A 19,055-nucleotide genomic window follows, 5' to 3' on the forward strand; every position below is an offset into this window, starting at 1 on the left:
CCGCCGTTCTGCAACAAACACCTATATACAAATTTAAGAACACAACGGAGTAACTGTTACTGTTTATTAACAACCAGTTTTAATAATACGATAAAAGTATGTCCTGAGAAAGGGGAACAAACATGCTTCTTCAAGGTTTTTTAGCTGTTCTGGATCTCAGCCGTCGCTTGATGATCAGATGATCACTTTCCTTCTTTTGTTCCTCAGATTCCTGAAGAAAACATTTCAAAAGTTACTCATCTTTTCGCACAAGACCGACAAGCTCTTCTTGACCCACGCAAACATATTTCATCCCCTAAATGGATTTCAGAATGGAATTTGCTTATTATATTTTATTCAGAAAACTATGGGATACCGAGATCATTTTAATGCAGCTTAATCACAAGGAACAAATATGGAGAATGTACAAAATCCTGTTTATCTTAAAAAAGCACACACGTCTGAGGAAAGCCTGAAGGCAGCTTTCATTTTGAAATACTTGTTTTCAAAAGAGTATTATAATACTTGTTTTGTGAAACATGAAGCGTTCAGAAAACATTTTTAGCCTCAATCCCTGTAGCTATGACTTGCCCAGAATTTCAGTTCTCGGTTCAGTTCCATGTTCTCAGAACTACAGTGAGAGAAGAAATTGTCTCATCTTCTTCATCCTCTAACAAAAAAAATAACATTTTGGTTTCTGCCCCTATCATTCGTCAAATCATCAAAAAACTCAGAGGGATATTACAGTATGGGCAAATGAGCACTATGCTGAACAGAAAAAGGACTCTAATATAATTAAAAGATGCAGTTCCAACAGAGCAAGAATGTTCTTAGCACAATAGCTGCCGACAGAGTCATGAAACTGGCACATCAGATCCTTTGCAAGTTGGCTTAGACAGGAGATCATAGTTTAAGCATACCTAAAAAGCTGTCTAAGTTGTGCTCTAGAAAAGCGTGTAGTAGAATAATTCCACTCCGACACACTGAAATTATCTATGATTCCAAATTAGAAGACATCTCCATGATTGCTACATCACCTACTTAGTAAACTGTAAGCCAGCCAAACACAGAGATCTTTGAGGACAAAATAAAACAGAACAGCAGGAAGACCAACAAGAATGACTTGGTAGAATAAAGAAATACCTCAGTACTTTCAACCTCCCCCTGCAAATAGATGAAACCTCCAGTCTGTTTGGACTCCTTAGTAGTTTATTTTAAACCAAGACTACAGTATAATCGCTTACCGAAGAAGCAGGTATATCTAGAGGGCCAGAAACGACAGTTGAATACAGCTTCCTTTTGCATCGTTTTGGCTTGGTCTCTCCTTCTTCGAGACTTTCAGGTTCGTTTGATTTAGGAGAACTTACTGCTGACATCAGCTTCTTGGCTAGAAGAAATTTGTTTTGATACATAAACCAATCAACTTACTGGTTTTGTGAGTCTTTAAATCAATGAATGCAAAAAAAGCTTTGTAACAAACTTGGTTTATAAATGACACGTAAAATTTAAGTGAAAATACTCAGAAATTGTATTTGTTCATCGAGGTTCTTTATTGCTTCTATAGCTGAAACAGTTTATAGCTTCAGGTACGGCAGCTTAAAGCACGCATTAAAATGGAGTATGAAAGACAATCATGGCTCAGAAGTCTCTGGAAGTCAGAAACTTCAGCAGGAGTTAAACAACAGGCCTAACTTTCGTGCTGACAGAAGCACAGGACAGAACCAACTTTCTCTGTATACTTGTAGGTTTTCACAAATGTAATAATGAATCTCTGAAGAGACAAATAAATGCATTTACTTCATAAATCAAAGGACAACTTAACATGGCAGACAAGTTCTCTAAGAACACATACATTAATAGCCTACAGCAGAAACAAGCCATTCTACAATGTCTAGAAAACATGGAATAAAACTTATTCTACACCAACCTTTAGAGTGTATAATAGAAGGAGAGCTTTGAATAAAATCTCCAACTTTTTGCAGTGTTTCATCCTTCTTTTTAGTCAGTCTTGAAGCATGTACTCGCTTTCTCAGGAAGTAGTCTTTTCCGGATTTCTGTTCAACAGAGATGTGAACATGTGAAACAAGAGCATTGTTTAAACTTCATTTTAGTTCAACGTTATTTTAAGTTGACATTTTGAGCTTTACTACTGACACCTCTGTTCATTCTGCTGATGATACCACAACGGCAAGTAATGTAGACAATTTTATACCTTCCAGGGAGTTGTCAAAATCTCAGCTATTTCAAGGCATACGTTTCTTAAAGTTTCTTAATAAGGCAGTAGTTTCTTTAAAAGTAGCTCCCAAGCTGTGGAGCTGTTTCTTACATAAGCTGTTCTAATTACATAAAATAAACAAACATACAAAACAGAAGACAACAGATGGGAAAAATCTACTACTCATACTCTGACCATGCCAAGGATACTGCTATCACATGTGAACATCTGTTTTTAATAACTGCCATGCATATTAATGATATGAACCTTAGTTTAATACAAGGGCTTCACTTACAAAAGCACACGATAATACACTAAAGCTTCTCTTCCCAACTATTCAGTGTGCAATATCCTTCCCTCCAAATCATTACACAGTACAGCCATTACACGCTCTGGGGACAGACTGACTTGCCCTTTGGTTAGCTTATGGAATTTAATAGGAAGAGCTCATAAGCATGTAAGATTCCCATTCAGGTATACACATAAGGATAAGACACTGCTTCTTTCGTGTGACCACACAATTACAGGAAGTCCCAAGCTAGCGTCAAAACTAGAACAAAAAACAACCATTTTCTCGTCACTTGCAGAGGGTGAATTAAAAGCCATGACAGATTTTGTATTTTTCGTGTTCTCACTTTTCACAAAATCCTGGGAAAATAAGACAAGTTTCAGCCATGATTCTTTTGGAAAGAACAATTGATGTCACAAAAGTGAACACTTTAAACACTTTTGCTAATAGTAGGGAAGTATCTGCTAGTGGTAACTATTCCACTGTAAATCAAATAATAAATAAGCATTCAATTATATAAACAGGACACTAATGTATCAGTATTAGACATCTCATGATGTCTAAAAAGCTGATTTATGTCTACAGGTTTCAAAGAAAATACACAATGAAGTTAAGAGGAATTCCCTTCTCTTAAACCATTATCACTGAGCTTGGCTGTTAGTTTTGTTCATTAAAGCAGTTCATTGATTAAATTCTTCAACTGCTTTACTGAGGTAGAAATAGCATTTTTTTAATGCTTAAATGAGAATGGTAAAAAGGCATCAGATATTTTGTTTTTGGGTCTAGGTCATACCTCATCCATGTCATCACTTCTTTTCTTTTTTGCCTTAGGCATTTTCACTCCTAAAGGTATCATGCTGCCGTGCTGCTTTATCTCCGTCTTATGAGGTTGCAGAGGTGTCAGTGGGATTTCCAGCTCCGGTTTTGGGAACCGACTAGTTTTGCCATTTTCTGCGGACACTCCAGAAGAGTCGAGGACAGTTTCCAAATGCTCCTGATAGCACAGAAGAATTTTAAGTGCAAGTGTTAAGGTAGCCATGAGATTAAAAAGCTATAAAGCATCTGGAAAAGGATATGTAAGCATTCGATTTTCCTGCTGTAAGAACACTTGTAACAGAAGGAGTCTATTTCAGTTACAGCAGAGTTTTACCCCTCTTTCCTAGAACTTGTTACATTTAAAGTTATTTCCAATCTATGATCACAAAAAAAGTTCTCCATGTTAAACTGAGCCTGATACTTTACAAGTCATTTTTTCTCAAGGGCACAGACAACTACACTTTTTTTAAATAGAGAATGGTGGTAGAACTGACACGATTTTCTTCATCTCAACTGCTGCGTCAGAACTGGGCAGGAACAGGAGCATTTGATTCAAGTGTTCGATTAACTTCCAGCTTAATCTTAGGGAATTTGCCCTTCCTCTTCTACACTAGAGATGTTATTTACATAAGTAAGGTCCAGCTGGCAAGGTGCAAGCCCAGTACAAGTCATTAAAGAACTCCATTGCTATCTTTTCCCTGGAGAGAATACAGACATTCAAGCAATGACACCGTACTTAAGCTGAAGGCTATCATGTACCTGCTCATGGTCAAATGGCAGCAAATGCACAGCTAAGTGACAGGAAAATGTCAGTATGCATTTCCCCAGCAGCACTTACTGTCCACAATCCACCCAATCCTGTTTTTCTCAACAGGAACAACAAAGTCAGAACTGAGATCACCTGGACTCCTTCTCTATGGCAGGAATTCAGCTAGCATATCAAAAATGAGTTCAGATGCTGGTTGAACACATGGAAGACAGGCTGCTGGGGACATCAGAAAATGGTAGATGGCTGCTTCTACTGCTGCTAGTAACTAGCAAACTCCAGTGTCCCAAACACAGACTAGCAGCTTTTACTACTTACACTGTTCCGACCCCCTGAGGGGAGTCTTCTTCCTCTCAAAAAGTTACCAAAGATTGTAGAAAGACAAAAAGTAGTCAGAGCCACTTTATCAGGCTCTGCTAAGAATCTGAATGGAGTATCACCACCCACTGTATTTCCAAGAATTAAGTTGGTTAATAAATACTTTGTTTTTAAAATATATGTAACTGCTATTTTATGAAAGTTAGCAATTAAAAACTTATATAGGAATGATTAACATCATCTGCTAACAAAACAATGTCCAGAAATCCTGCAGAGGAAGAAAATAAGTTCAATTTGCTGTACCCGTTTCAGTGGCTCCATGAATTTTTTCCAAGTAACTTATCTAATCATGAGCCACTTCATAAGCATTAACATGAGGAGAGTTTTCAACAGCACCTGACAAAAATTCATCACACAATTGTTTCAACAGCTTTTATTCCTATCAAAGGCTATAAAAACAGGTGATCTGATCACCTTGAAAGGGATAAATAAATTAAAACTTTATTGTTTAGAGAACATGAGATCTTTTCCTACTCATTCCTTATCAAAAGCAATACAATCACAACATTTTCAGATCTGAGTTTCATACTAACCTCAGATTCATTTAATGAAGTGAGGCTCCTAGTACATCGACATGACAAATAATTGTCTTCAGCTTTGCATCTTAATGGAATACTTTCTCCAGCTTTAGTTTTGCTTTGTTGTTTCCTAGGCTGTAAATATTTAAAAGGAGTAAAGATTAGGCCACGCATTAGACCTCCAAAATATCTCAAGTTTTCTAAAGTTACAGTGTAAAACCTCAAGCTCAGACGCCACATGAACACGTAAGCTGAAACACAGCACAAGTGTGGGAAGGTAGTAACATCTATTCATTGTGTGATCTTCAGATACACCCTACTGGGTCTCACTAACAGTCTCAGGCAGTATTCTGCCTCCAAAAGAGAGAAAGCGAGACATTATTTAGGGACAAAATCTGTAACGCTGGTCGTTTTGTCATCCATTCCCCCCATACTCTGCACGCTCACAGCTGCTATGTTAGAACACCAAAGGCTAAACCTCTGCCTAATCTTCAGCATCCACATACGAATACATGGAAAACTGCATGGAAAAGTTCCATAATGTACACAGAGAGATGGTGTTCTAGTAAATAAAATAGTTTTGAGAAGATGAGAGCTCATGTTTGAGTGGAAGACAAAAAGAACCAACAAGTACTCATCACTGAATGTGTAGTTAAAGGACTATATGCTAAGAAAAATGATTCCAGCTCCAGTATCTCCTAGGAAAACAGAAGAACAAAAAGGGGTTAACAAGATGTTAAGTACTGACTTTCTATAAATATAATCATACCTTTTCATTTACAGAGTCATTCCTTCTACTTTGTCTTTCTTCAAGTAAAGGTATTTCTGGCAAACACTGAGGGCTACTGTGGTTAATGCGTTGTTTTAATTCCTTTATAAAGTCATCTTTGTCAGCCAGTTCTTTTCTTAACTCTTCTATCACAGTTGCATTATCCTAATAAACAGTAAAAACTGCTGAGTTGTGGGATTGGCAAAAGGAATTAACACACAAGCAGATTGCAATTACTTAGTAGTATCAGTTTTAGAATTGCAGGCTAGAACACTTAACTATTCAAGAACAGTAACATTTCACGGATTTGTACGGTCACTGTTACAAGTGCAGTAGTCACAGAATTGCCTGGGAAGTTGTAATACAATATATTTTGATTCATCTATTTTACTTATGTGCTTCAGCCTTCATCTCTCTTAAGATATAATAACCCGAGCTTTTATTTGTTCCCAAATCCTCGGTACTGTGAGAAAGTCGGCAGTTGTAGGGGAAGTTTTGCTATGAGAACATCTTTCTTCTCAGAGAAAGTGAATCCAAACATTCTCAAAAGAGCACAACTCATTTAGTCTTCTGTTTAGCTTCTGAAATTCTATGCTACGGCTTAGATTGGCTATCCTGATTAAAAGCTGGATGTTGAAATAAGAAATGCAACTTCCAGAGATCATCCCCCCTCTGCTTTTTGATACTTCCCTTAATCTCTCTCCACGTCCCCTTCTGTCTTTTCATGCCATTGTAGATACTACCTCAGAGAAAGCAAAGAAAGTAAGAAACCTGAGACAGAACTACTGTCTGAGTATTGAGCCTAGCTTGGGATCCGGAAATGCTGTGAATTATCAGAAAAAGCTACAGATGTCCAGTCTGACTGTAGGATCATAAGCATCAAACTTACATCTGTTTATCTGAACTACTGAAAAATTTGAAATTTTAGTAATTAACAGAAATTCTGTTTCTGAAGAACAAAAATAAAAGCTGGTGCTTTTTTTGGTTAGTTGCACATGATGTCAATACGACAGTGTTCAAGAACAGAACCACACCCAGAATACAAAGAGCAGGTACAGGAGTTTTACAGAATTTATGGGTAGCTAATCAGGTAGGAGGAAAGGAGAGCTGACCTTGCTTGAATCCTTTAAAGCAGATTGTTTCAGTTCTGCTATTTCTGTCTCTTTTTGTATGACATTAGAAGCCAAAGTTTTGAGCTGTTCTTTCAAAGCTTCTACTAACTGATCTCTCTCCTCACGCCACTTTTGAAGATTATGGTCCTTTTCCTCCAGCTCCTATATTTCATGATGAAAGAAAAGCATACACAGTAGAAACAAGCAGAATTTTTAAGACAGCCTAGAATTAATAAGTTTTTCATATAGCATAAATAAGGACTCAAGCTGATAAAAAGAGTTTATGGTAAGACATTTCAATTAACATATCGTGATGTCACTCAACAAGTTCAGGTTATATGCATGTATTACATATGTATTTACTATGCAGATTATTGTATTTAAAGCAATCTGCCAGTGCTCTGTAGTGACTAATTATTTGAATATCTTTCATGGTCTACCGCTAATTTCAGTTGGCCACTTTCATTTTGCTCCAATTTTTTTTTTCACCTTTTCCCTGTTGCTTGGAAAACCTCCATCACTCATTTAATAAAAATTAAGAGCAAGTAAAATACCTGTTGAAGTTGTTGGATATAGAAGTCTTTATAATCCAGCTCATCCTTAAAATGGTTAACAAGATTTTCAAGTTCATCCTTAAACTGGTTATCAATCCTTTCAATTTCATCCATCTTATTCCTGAGGTATTCCTCCACAGAACGCATCGTGGACACCTGTAATGTAAGCACAGCTCACGGTTCATTAAAAGAGTTCTGTAATCCAACCTGGCCAAATACTTCTTTGTTAAATAAAGAGGAATTCACAAACAAGTGCTGAGTAGGAAAACGACAGCAAGTGCAAGGTTACCAAGGAAGACATGAATTCATTTTTAAGCTTCAATTTTCCAACCCAAGCACACCCAATAAACTTTCAGACTAAGATCCTGCAAAATGGGTTTTAAGATATCTTCTTGTTTAATAATTAAATTTTAACTATTAGCATCACTGAAGCTGAAATTGAAGAAAAAAAATATACATGCTTATATTAAAGAGCCTCTGGAAATTAGTCTATTTCTCTTCAAGTAAATAGCATTCTTCTTCCCAGTTATCAGCGCTTTTTCACAAGACTTAGGTTTTAGGCTTTGGAGTTACCACGGATACCAGTGGCAAGTCACCAGTAACGTAGAGATAATAACAAGTCCCCTCCAGAGGCAGATTAGCTATTCTCTTCACAAACCTTATTCCAGACTACCAACCAACTTTACTTTCCTCTGTTCATTATCTATGTGAAACCATGTTTTAACTTCTGGTCCCCTCTAGAGCTTCAATGGCAACTTTACCTAAGATTTGCTGCTAGCCACACTAGTGTGAAATTTCCAGCTTCATAGTTAAAGTTTGAGAAGTTTTAACAGCAGAAAACCAAGCATAATCTTACAGAAAAAAAATATCTCAGTTGACTACAAACCTCGCTTTGTACTTGCTGAATTTGTTTCTCGGCATCAGAATGTTTGTCTTTTAGATCTGCATACTCTTCTTCTTTCCTCTGCAAATCTTTTTTCAAATTCAGTACAAGGGCAGAACTCTCAGAAAGAATATTTTCTAGCCTTATGTTAAAAATAAAGAGACAAAGAACATTACTGTTACACATCTCATGGAAACAGCAATTACAGCTTAATCCATGCCCTGCCTGTTGGTTTCCATTTGTAAATAGACTCTTAAATCTATCTAGACCAGTGATTTAAACAATTACTTTTGAATTTCAGCTTGCTTCTCATAATCAGATGCTGAAGCAATAAATTATTCAGATGCTGTTCTGAGGGATGTACAACAAAACCACCAGAAATCCCCATATTATTCTTTATTTCCTTGCACACTCCTGTTTTCCCTTGGAACTCAAGTAGCATACCAAAGCATCCTAAAGTAGTAGTTTGGCCATTGATAAGCATGCAGATGCATTAAGTCGAAGGGATGTTCCCATTAACTATTTTTAACTCTAGTTCATTCTCAAAGGGCTCTAAGTTAACTCAGTGGTTACTTACGATTCTATACGTTGCACTTTCTCCATTTCACTCTTTTCCTTTTCCCGAAGAGAGTGTTTCATCTGCTCCAAGCTGTTTTTCAGCTGCATAACTTCTTGAATCAGATTTGCTTCTTTGCTACTTAACTCTTCAACCTTTTGGTCTGCATTTGCAGACTTCTCCTGCAGAGTTGCTGTAACTGTCTCTAGATTAACAATAATAGATTCTTTTTCTTTAAGTAATTCATTGAGTTTTGACACATTGTCTTCCATTGTCTTGTAAGCCTCCAGGCGATATTCAAGCTCTCTTATTTTTACCTCACAGTTGGCAACTTCCTCCTGAAATTGTGCAATCACTCTCTGATCTTCTGCAGTCTTTTCTTCAAACTCCTGAGTTTTCTTTTCTATTTGCTCATGTAACTGATTCACAAGATCATCTTCCTGACTAGTGTGAGTTGTAATCTCACATAGCTTCATTACAAGTTGACGATTATGATTTTCAGCATTATTCAGTCCCGCCTTTAGGTTTTCATTGTCTTGAAGCAGTGCTTTGATGTGCTGACTTTTTTGTGAGGAAACATCAACAATACTTCTGCATACTTCCCAAATCCTTTCAAGACTATAGGAAAAGGAGAGGTCCTGCACAAGATCTGAGATGGAAGAAGTCTGTGACTGAATGCATGCAGAACTAATTTGAGATGTCCCTGGCTCATCTTTTTCAGAGTCTGAGGAATCCTTTACACTGACAAAGTCAGTACCGATGGCGTGAAACTCTAAGTGACATTTGTATAATTCATCTAATTTGGTCTGCATTTCTTTTACTTGTGACACTTTATCAATTATACATTCTTTGGCAACTTCTATGTTGGTAGTTAGTTGGGCATTTTTGTCTTCTAGTGTCATATTTATAGATTTCTGTTCATCCAGTTCAGAAGCAATTTCCCGATAGTCAGCTTGACCCTGCAGAATTTGTTCACGGAGGACATCAGCTGTTTCTTCAGAAAAAGAAAGCTCAATACGCAGGCTTGTTACCTGCTTACTGAAATCTTCTTTTTTATTTTTTTCTCTTCTGCATTGTTCTTCAAGCACAGTTAAATGACGTTCCAAGATTTCAGTTCTTTCCCTCAGTGCTAGTACTTCCTTTCGGTACGTGGAGCACTTTAGTTTCATGTGTTCAATTTTCTTTTGCTCTACAGTGTTCTTTTTCTTTCTCTCATTTACAACTACTGTAACAGAAACAAGCAAAGAAAAAAAAAAAAAAAGGGAAAAGGAATGTAGCTCAGATTGATTAAAATCATTATTACATAGCAGTTCACAACACCAAGTAGCAACTTCTAAGTGAAAAACTGTCGTAATACGCAAGCCATACCCTCACATCACATAGTATTTGATACTAGTGAAGGAATTAAAGTCCTCTGGACACATAATCAGGTGCCTCATATTTCTATACAGAATTAACAGCAAAAGGTTTTCAGTCTGGAAGAACACTTTTACCATGGCACTACTCAAACCTTCCACTCCACACCAGTAGAAAATCTTATTAGATCTAAGAAACATGGGAACGAGATAGATAATTCACAGCTATATTCTTTCTATCTTCCGTGCTTCAGCAATCCCTATAAGGAAACCAGGAATCACTCCATCTACGTCTAAATGGTAGATAAACAGTTCTCTAAGAAATTTCATTCCAACTCACAGTCCTCTTACTTTCAAAAGAAAGATAAAACCCTGGAGAAGTTGATCACTTAAGTGTTGATATCTGTCTCTCTTATTCAGTTGATCTCTAAACAAAATATGAGGATTCCTACTTCTGTCCACACTTACTCTTTTGCATATAAAGTTCACGCATAAAGTTGTACAAATTTGCAGATTCAAGTTTCCATAAATATTCCATTAGCTTGGGGCTGTTTTTTTCTTTAACTGGTGAGCAATTAGCTAAAATCACATGCATTTTCTTTCTATCAAAAGCGACTTCTGCTGTATTTCATCATTGCTTTAGAATCCAGTTACGTCCATTCCATAATATGCATACTTTAAGTATTAAAAAAAATAAATATTACTTCTTAACAGAAAACTTCATGCTGACATTGTGACTATCTGCTACCCATTTTAATTCCTATGTGGAGCATTGCTGTCATTAATTTTTAAATGAGAGCTTTGGTCATATGATTAGAACAAACCCACTACTATTTGGAGTATGGAGGAGTCCACATCCCTCCCTCAGTCTCTGGTAAGATGCTTATATGTGATGCCATTCAGTGGTCACATTAGGATTCAATATTTATGCCAAATAAAGGCAGAAGGGACAAATCATCCAAGAACAGCATCTCATCCAAAGAAGGCCTTGACTTTCTCCCTTGCACATATTTTGCAAGAGGAATACAAGAAAGGAAGGGAATACAGCTAAGTTTTAGATTTTCCCTTCTACATTGTATATGCCTTCCGTAATTCTAGGAACACTGATGCTCAGCTGTGCCCAGAAGTGAAGTTAAATGCATCAGAGCTTATCCAAACCATTTTGCTCAAATATTGCCCATGAGCGAGCAATTAGCAGGTCATCAACAATTTTGATAGTTGCTTCAGGAAAAACAAAACAAACAAACAAAAAAAAGCACTTGAGCAGCTGATGCTACTCAGAAGATCAGCAACAGCAGTTGAAACAATCCTAAAGAAACTGCTTTAAAACTATTACCAAATCTGCAAGTGCATCAACAGATGAGGAAAAAGCAGCAAAAAGGAAAAAAATAGTGCAAAAAACTTTTATTCTTAAGCATTCAAAAATGAACAGCATAGGACCTTCTGAAAAAGGGATATTTACATAACAGTTACTTCTATTTACAGTTTAACACAGTGGCTTTTCTCCTTATACCATAAGGTACGCGCTTCACAGCCTTTTGCTTCCTATCCGGAATAGGAAGCAATTTATTGTTTTGGAAGACACCCTGTTCAACGATGGAAGAAACTGTACCTTTCTTTGGAGGTGGCTCTTCCACAGTAGGCTTATCCTCGTCAGTACTGCGCTTTCTTCCCACTTCCAACTCAGTTTTCTCTTGTTTCAGTGCTTTAACTGAAAGCACTGAAAATTGGCTGCTTTCAGTTCCTTTATTAGTGTTCTCTTCTGCCGGTTCTGCTTTAATGGTAGTTAAATGGTAGGTAGTCTTTTCCTGTATTGATATAAGATCAGTTACATTGAAGCTTAACAAAAGGAGCACTTAAGTCTCAGTAATCTTCTGTAGGCAAATATTTACACAAAACCATACAGCTAAAATATTTACCCGGTGACTCTATAGACATCAGTTACAAATCTCAATAGCAGACAGAACAAGTACACCTTCAGATAATGACAAGTGCAATACTCGGTAGAGTATACAAGGGAAAGCAAGAGCCTAGCAGGTTACAAAGTAAAAGACTTGCACACAATCAAGAGTTTACCAGTTTATCAAAGAATTTCCTGTTTCCAAGAAGTCAACAAAATTACAAACATGGTCAAAGAGCAAATGGTCAGCTCTCATACAAGTTCATCACATCACACTTCTGCTAAGCTGCTAAAATCACTTTCATCGTGACAGATATAATCCAACCTTAAAGCTTAGTCAGCTCTGTCATGCATATTTTAGATTGTGTCCTTGACCACAAGTGAAGCTTCCTTACTTACAAGACGACGATTGTTAAGCCATGCTGGCACTGCCAAGGACTGATTATTCATCTTTAGTAACTTATGAAAAGAAAAGCCTCAGAAGTGTTCAGGCCACACAATCTCACAGATAGAGTTGGAGCCTTGTTCTTGGAAGAAGTAATAGGTGAGGACATGACTACTCATCACAGTCAGCTTTAATACCATGGAAATACTAAGTTGCAGTGATGCAGACAGTCAAGGATTAAGAAGGGTCAAGTTGCTAAGCTTACAAGGTTAGAGATCTGAGTGACAGAATTAACTATAAATGTTTTCAGAGCTACTTCAGGCTACCAAACATCAAAAAATGAACAAAAACCACCAGAAGTGGTATGCACACATACTTAATCAAGCTAGTCTTCACATATTCAGTAGCTCGCAGTACATTAGTCAGGATAAAGTTTTATGGACTGCATAGAACGTGGAGATATCCTGACCATTCATACTCGTACTTCCAACTGTACTCAACATACTTTTACTGTTGCTCTTCCTCTGATGTAGGAGTGTGAGGCAGGAGTTAGTGGAACACACTGATATTTTTGTTGTTTGTGTTAACAACAACGACCTTCAGATAAATTTGAATTGTTTACAATTTCAAGCAAGTACCAGCTACATACAGAAAATCAGTTTTCCAAAAATGTGTTGATTACAAGCATAGAATTAGTGTTTTCCTTTTTTTGTATAAGGATACGGAGATGTGTAAAACTCACATAATCTTTTACTTTTTCTTCTAAATGAGATTTTAAGTCTTGTAGCTCTGTAATCATGTCATCTTTCTGCACCTTGATTGAGATTGGAAATCATCAGTTTCTAATGTAGTGTTAAGTAGCTGAATTACACAATGCATTAAAGGCAAAGAGCCTACTGGAATAGCATTTTAAGCTACCACAAGTTGGTATTAAAACAATTTTACACAACATCTTCTTGATAAAGTTACCTCAGTTGCTTCTTTAAGTTGCTCAACAGACTCATTCAATTTAATCATCTGCATTTCAAAGTCTGTAACACACAGAAAAGGTTGTATTTCATAAGTAGCCAATAGATAGTTTATTAAGTAATCAATTTTTCCAGATATTCTAATGTTTAGGTAGCTTTTGAACAGATTAATTAATTTGCATGTGGTCTTCACTTATTGGGAGTGATTCAAAAGTTTTCTGTATTTCTTGGAACGAAAACATTGCATCAACAAGACATAAAGAAGAGTAGAGATTACAATATAAAAGTAAAAATCAAGATATAGACATTTAACCCCATACTTACGAAAGCGTAAAGCTGCTAGTTGCAGTTTAAAGGAGAGGGGGGAAAAAAGAAAAGAAATAACCAAAAACCATGGAATTGCTGAACCTGAATATACACAAGGAACAAACTATCACTTATCTACAGGCTATGGTTCCAAAGGTAGAACATCTCCTCTAATTCCTACTCAAACTGGTTATTTCTCTTTTAGATTAATGAACTATTTCTGTCTTCTACCTTTCACATCGCATAACTCACCTTTGTTCTTCTGCATCAGCTCTTCTTCAGTTTTAAGTAGTTTGGTGTTTTTCTCTGTTAGCTCTTCTTTGGTCTCCATCAGTTCAAAGTTAGTTTTCTCCAGCTGCTTTTCAAACCAGCCAGTGTCTTCCTTCGGGTCCTCCAGGGATACAATGGAACTATGTGCTGCCTCAGCTTGCTCTTTAATATCCATGACATCATAATGCACAGAATCAAGAATGCCCTCAGGATCAACACAGGTGTCAGGCACTATGCTATGTTCTCTACCCTGAAACGTAATTTATAATCAGTTAAAACTGGTGAATAGCTGACTACATAATAGCTGTTATTTCTACAGATAGTCTGGATAGCCACTATGAAGACAGCCATACAAGAAGTTTTTAATTTCAGCTTCAAAACCCACCTCACAAATTCACATACAACATGACAGTGATTCATATGGGGGGAAGATAAGTGGCATTCTAGTAACAGCTAATATATTTTATAGTATTTGATGACCACACTCCCTTTTTTTTTTTTTTTTTTTTAAAATATTACCCCAGATTGATCTCCTTCAAATTTAACGTACAAGTTCGGACTCCCCTTTTCTTTGTATACAGCGTAAATTTTCATTTTGTGTTGCAGAAACAAGGAAAACGCCCAAATTCCCAAAGCTTTCTGAAACTGTTCTTAAGGCTCAGCAACTATTCCTGCTAGATGAAGAATAGATGTATCTTGCTCATCATACAGCAACACAGCATGCACTTCTTTGTAAACAGCCTTGTGTTTCTATAAGATGTGCCCATAACATTTAAATAGTAAAAAGGAAAATATTTAAGGAAAAAAAAAAGGAAAATATTTAAGAAAAAAAAAAAGAAAAATACCAGGGTGTCATGGTTTAATAATTTTGTAATTTTGCTATCAGTATTCCACATCATAACATCATATAAAGCATGAATAATTTTACTGAATCTGCAACTTAGAGAAGAAGACTACATCTCCCAGAGAACAACACGATGGGTCACGGGACCTGGACTCTATATTAACTCTGTCGCAGAACAGACTGACGTCTTTCGAGTTCTGGCGTTCAGGGCAGTGTGTGGGAGCCTTCAGCCGTTCGCCTAGATTTACAGTAGGCCTCTCGGTTACGGGACTCATTCTCTCTCCTATTTTGCTTGATTCGTTAGCTCAATTTTCAATTTTCAATTATATTGTATTATATTGTGTTATCCGGTATTTCGATATAGTATTTAGAAAATAAGTGTGCCTCCTTAGATCGTTGCCGCTGTTTTCTTTTCCTAATTAACTTTTTCCTTTCGGCCTAGGGCCCCTGCGGGGCCCACGGCCCCTGTCACGGACGCAGGTGGACTTTTCATTCAAACCGTGACAGATTTTGGTGGAGAATGCGGGCAAATTGAGTTGCTGTTTTTCTGTGTTTTCTTCTGTTGCTCTTTTAGCTTTTAACAGAGCTACAAGTTTTTTTTCCTGTTAAGGAGCTATCTTAGGTTTGCGATTCTGCACCTGTGAGCTTGACCTTGAAAGTCCAGGCGGACTGCCAATACTCCGGTTTATTTTATAAACACTGCTGAGCTTTGGTTTTGTTTTTTTTTTTAGTTTTTTTCCCTCTCTATTGAAAAAAAAAAAAAAAAAAAAAAAAGTTCCCTCTACTAAGTGTGCTTTATAAGGTACTGCATTTCATTAGTTCCTCTTTTACGATGCTCCAAACATATTGGACCATGTTTAAGCTAGCCTATTTTTCCTATGAAGTTATAGGAATGTATAATAGATTGAAAGCATGGTTAGCAACGCTTATTTGGTATTTGCATGCAGCTCCAGAGGGAGCAACTAATGCAACTAATGCAACCAATAGTACGGATATGGTGGTTTTTGAGTGTGCTTTTCCTTTTTCTTTGCATCTTTTAAGCAGTCTTCGACTGACCAGTTGTCCCAGTGGACCACACTGTCCATCGTATTAATCTCCCTCAATTAGCTGTTGGTTATTGTAGTGATCTCACTCGGTATCTGGATTTATAACCTCAGGAGGAAGTCTTCCCTAGAGTCAGAGAATACTGAGTGGCAGGGAGTGTGGAGAAACTTTGGAGAGACTTTTAGAGGACAGACATCTTTAGTGTCATGGAGCTTTACTCCTGAACACTTAAAGAATCCTGAGAGTTTGACTGCATATTTGAGACAGGAATGTTGTGACTCAGGCAGATCTAAGGAGGCACAAATGACTTGGGGCCTAGCTAATGCTTATCAGGCCTTATTCAATACCATTCCTGAGAGGGAAGATTTTGAGGTTGAGAGAGAGAGTCTCAGGGCCGAGAATGAGAGTATCCAATCCAAACTCGACACTCTCCAGTCCGAGCATAACGTCCTCCGGTTCGGGTACAACACTCTTCAGTCCAACTACGACAGCCTCCAGACTGAGTTCGGTGCTGTCCAGTTCGAGCGGAACGCTCTCCAAGACCAGCTATGTGCCCTCCGGGGTGAGCTGAATGTATTTAACCAACTACCAGGGTCACATGTAGTCCAATTTGACCAGCCATTGGGGGCACATGTAGCCCAATTTGACCAGCCACTGGGGGCGCATGTAGTCCAATTTGACTAACCACCGGGGGCACATGTAGTTCAATCTGACCAGCCACCGGGGGCACATGTAGTCCGATTGGACCAATCATCGGGGACACCAGATACAATGTTGGTTGCCCCTGTAAGAGGGCGAAAGACAAAACAAGTTTCAACTCAGTTAGAGAAAATGCAGAAGGAGTTAGAAGAGCGGAGGGAGTTAGGAGAGCAGGACTCAGGAGAGCAAGGGGACTCAGGAGAGCAGGGAGAGTCAGAGGACCAGAAGAAGTTAGAGGAGCAGAGGATGTTAGAGCAGTATAAGAAGATGTTAGAGGAGCAGAAGAAGTTTCAGGAGCAGATGAAGTTGGAGGAGCAGCGGATGTCTGAGGGGAATAAGAAGATGTTAGAGGAGCAGAAGAATTTAGAGGAGCAGAGGAAGTTAGGAGAGAGGAAAAAGCAGGAGGGTTACCTGGAGGAAATAACACAAGGGTCGGGGTCAGAGTCTGAAGAGGAGCCAAAAGCTAGATTTTCTTTACGAGAATTTCTCGAGTCCAAACTTATAGATGGGGCAGCCTCATCAACACAGTTGCCACCATCAACACCTGGGACGCTTGATAGAGCAAAAGGTGAGCAAAGTATAACGACCATTATTGATCGATCTTTTAAACTGAGTGAAATTCGAGATCTAAGAAAGGATTTCACATGTCAGCCAAAAGAAAATATGGTCACTTGGTTTCTTCGCTGCTGGGACAATGGTGCCAACAGTGCATGGCTTGATGGCAGTGAAGCTCGCCAACTGGGTAGCATTTCCAGGGACTTGCGTGTGGACAGAGGTATTGGCACATGCCAAAATCGGTCCTACACCCTCTGGAAGCGGATGTTGATAGCGGTAAGAGATAGATTCCCCTTTAAACGGGACTTGGAGCCTGAGAGAAAGAAATGGACTGATACAGAGAAAGGTATCCAATCTTTGAGAGAAAGTGCTCTGGTGGAAATGCTATACAGCCCCCAGTTCAGTCGTAACGATCCAAACCAATTACATGATCCTGAAGCAGTCCGCGTTCCATGACAAATGTGGCATGACTTTACAAAGGCAGCTCCAGAAAAGCATGCCAGTGCACTTGCATTAGTATATGGCAAAGGGGAAAGGAAACCCTTTGTGAATGAACTAATTGGCAGACTTCAGGAACTTGTATTATTTATAAGCGCTAAGGAAGTTAATCTGTATACTTCAGCCATTGTCAAAATTGTGGAAAGGTTAAACGAAGTGGAGGGAACACAAAATGATATTATTGACAAATTGGCTAATGTGCCTGATGTAGATGAATCCACGGTGGTACAAGATGATGGAAACCAGGATTTCCACGATCGCCTATTGAGAAAGCTAAACAACATGAGTTCCTCTCGACCTGTATCATCGAAAATCTCAACCATAAAAAAGAGACGTCCTCGTATTCAAGCAAATGACAATGATAAGTCACCTCGAATCAACGATGAGACTACACGTCTTGCCTTGTTGCTTTTCCTCTGTAGTCATGGGGAGGACATGAAGAAGTGGTGTAATTCATCCACTTCTGCACTTCAGGCATGAGTGGAAGAATTACAAGGTGAAACAACTACCAAGGTGAACTCTTCCAAGAAGGGGAGAGTTCCAGTTGCTGCAAGCCACTGAGGTAAACAATAGAGGGGCCCTGCCCCCAGCCAGGGGGGGAAAGGGACAATAGAGTATACTGGACTGTGTGGATTAAGTGGCCTGGCACATCTCAACCACAGAAATATAAAGCCTTGGTGGACACTGGTGCACAATGCACCCTAATGCCCTCAAGTCACCAAGGGACACAACCAATATATATCCATGGAGTGACTGGGGGTTCACAAGAATTGACTATGTTGGAGGCCAAAATAAGCCTCACTGGTAAAAACTGGCAAAAACACCCTATTGTGACTGGTCCAGAGGCTCCAAGTGTTTTGGGTATCGATTACCTTAGGATGGGATATTTTAAGGATCCCAAGGGGTATCAATGGGCCTTTGGGATAGCTGCTGTTAACACAAATGGTGTTTATCTGCTGTCAGCTTTACCTGATCTGTCAGATGATCCTTCTGCTGTGGGGTTGCTCCAGGTAAAGGACCAAGAGGTACCAATTGCCACCAGAGTAGTTCACAGACGGCAGTACCGCACCAACAGGGACTCATTGCTCCCCATTCACAAGCTAATTCGCCAATTAGAGAATCAGGGAGCGATTAGCAAAACTCACTTGCCTTTTAACAGCCCCATATGGCCAGTGCATAAAGCCAGCGAAGAATGGAGGTTGATGGTGGATTACCGTGGCCTAAATGAAATCACACCTCCATTGAGTTCTGCTGTATCAGACATGCTAGAACTCCAGTATGAACTGGAATCAAAAGAAGCTAGGTGGTATGCCACCATTGACATTGCTAATGCCTTCTTTTCCATCCCATTGGCTGCAAAATGAAGGCCACAGTTTGCTTTTTCCTGTAGAGCTGT

At 38.4% G+C, this 19,055-nt stretch overlaps 1 protein-coding gene across 2 annotated transcripts; it reads right to left on the reverse strand.

Moving 5' to 3' along the window:
• Positions 1–3,129: 3,129 nt before the first annotated feature.
• Positions 3,130–13,289, reverse strand: LOC146755952 (kinesin-like protein KIF20B). Of its 2 annotated transcripts, none has more exons than XM_085525067.1 (9): positions 13,218–13,289; positions 11,803–11,998; positions 8,857–10,057; positions 8,283–8,421; positions 7,397–7,552; positions 6,843–7,004; positions 5,731–5,895; positions 4,977–5,096; positions 3,130–3,477 (listed from the first exon to the last, which is right to left on the reverse strand). In XM_085525067.1, the coding sequence occupies exons 1-9, from the start codon at positions 13,272–13,274 to the stop codon at positions 3,271–3,273; spliced, it is 2,403 nt and encodes an 800-aa protein (XP_085381193.1). In that variant the 5' UTR covers positions 13,275–13,289; the 3' UTR covers positions 3,130–3,270. The 2 variants fall into 2 exon arrangements, with proteins under 2 accessions (XP_085381193.1, XP_085381192.1); XM_085525066.1 differs by having other exon boundaries at positions 3,132–3,477; positions 8,857–10,060.
• Positions 13,290–19,055: the final 5,766 nt, after the last annotated feature.

The sequence above is a fragment of the Coturnix japonica genome, chromosome 29 (genome assembly GCF_054131305.1).
Source record: "Coturnix japonica strain WE chromosome 29, WE-NBRP24, whole genome shotgun sequence".
NCBI classification, from domain to species: Eukaryota; Metazoa; Chordata; class Aves; order Galliformes; family Phasianidae; genus Coturnix; species Coturnix japonica.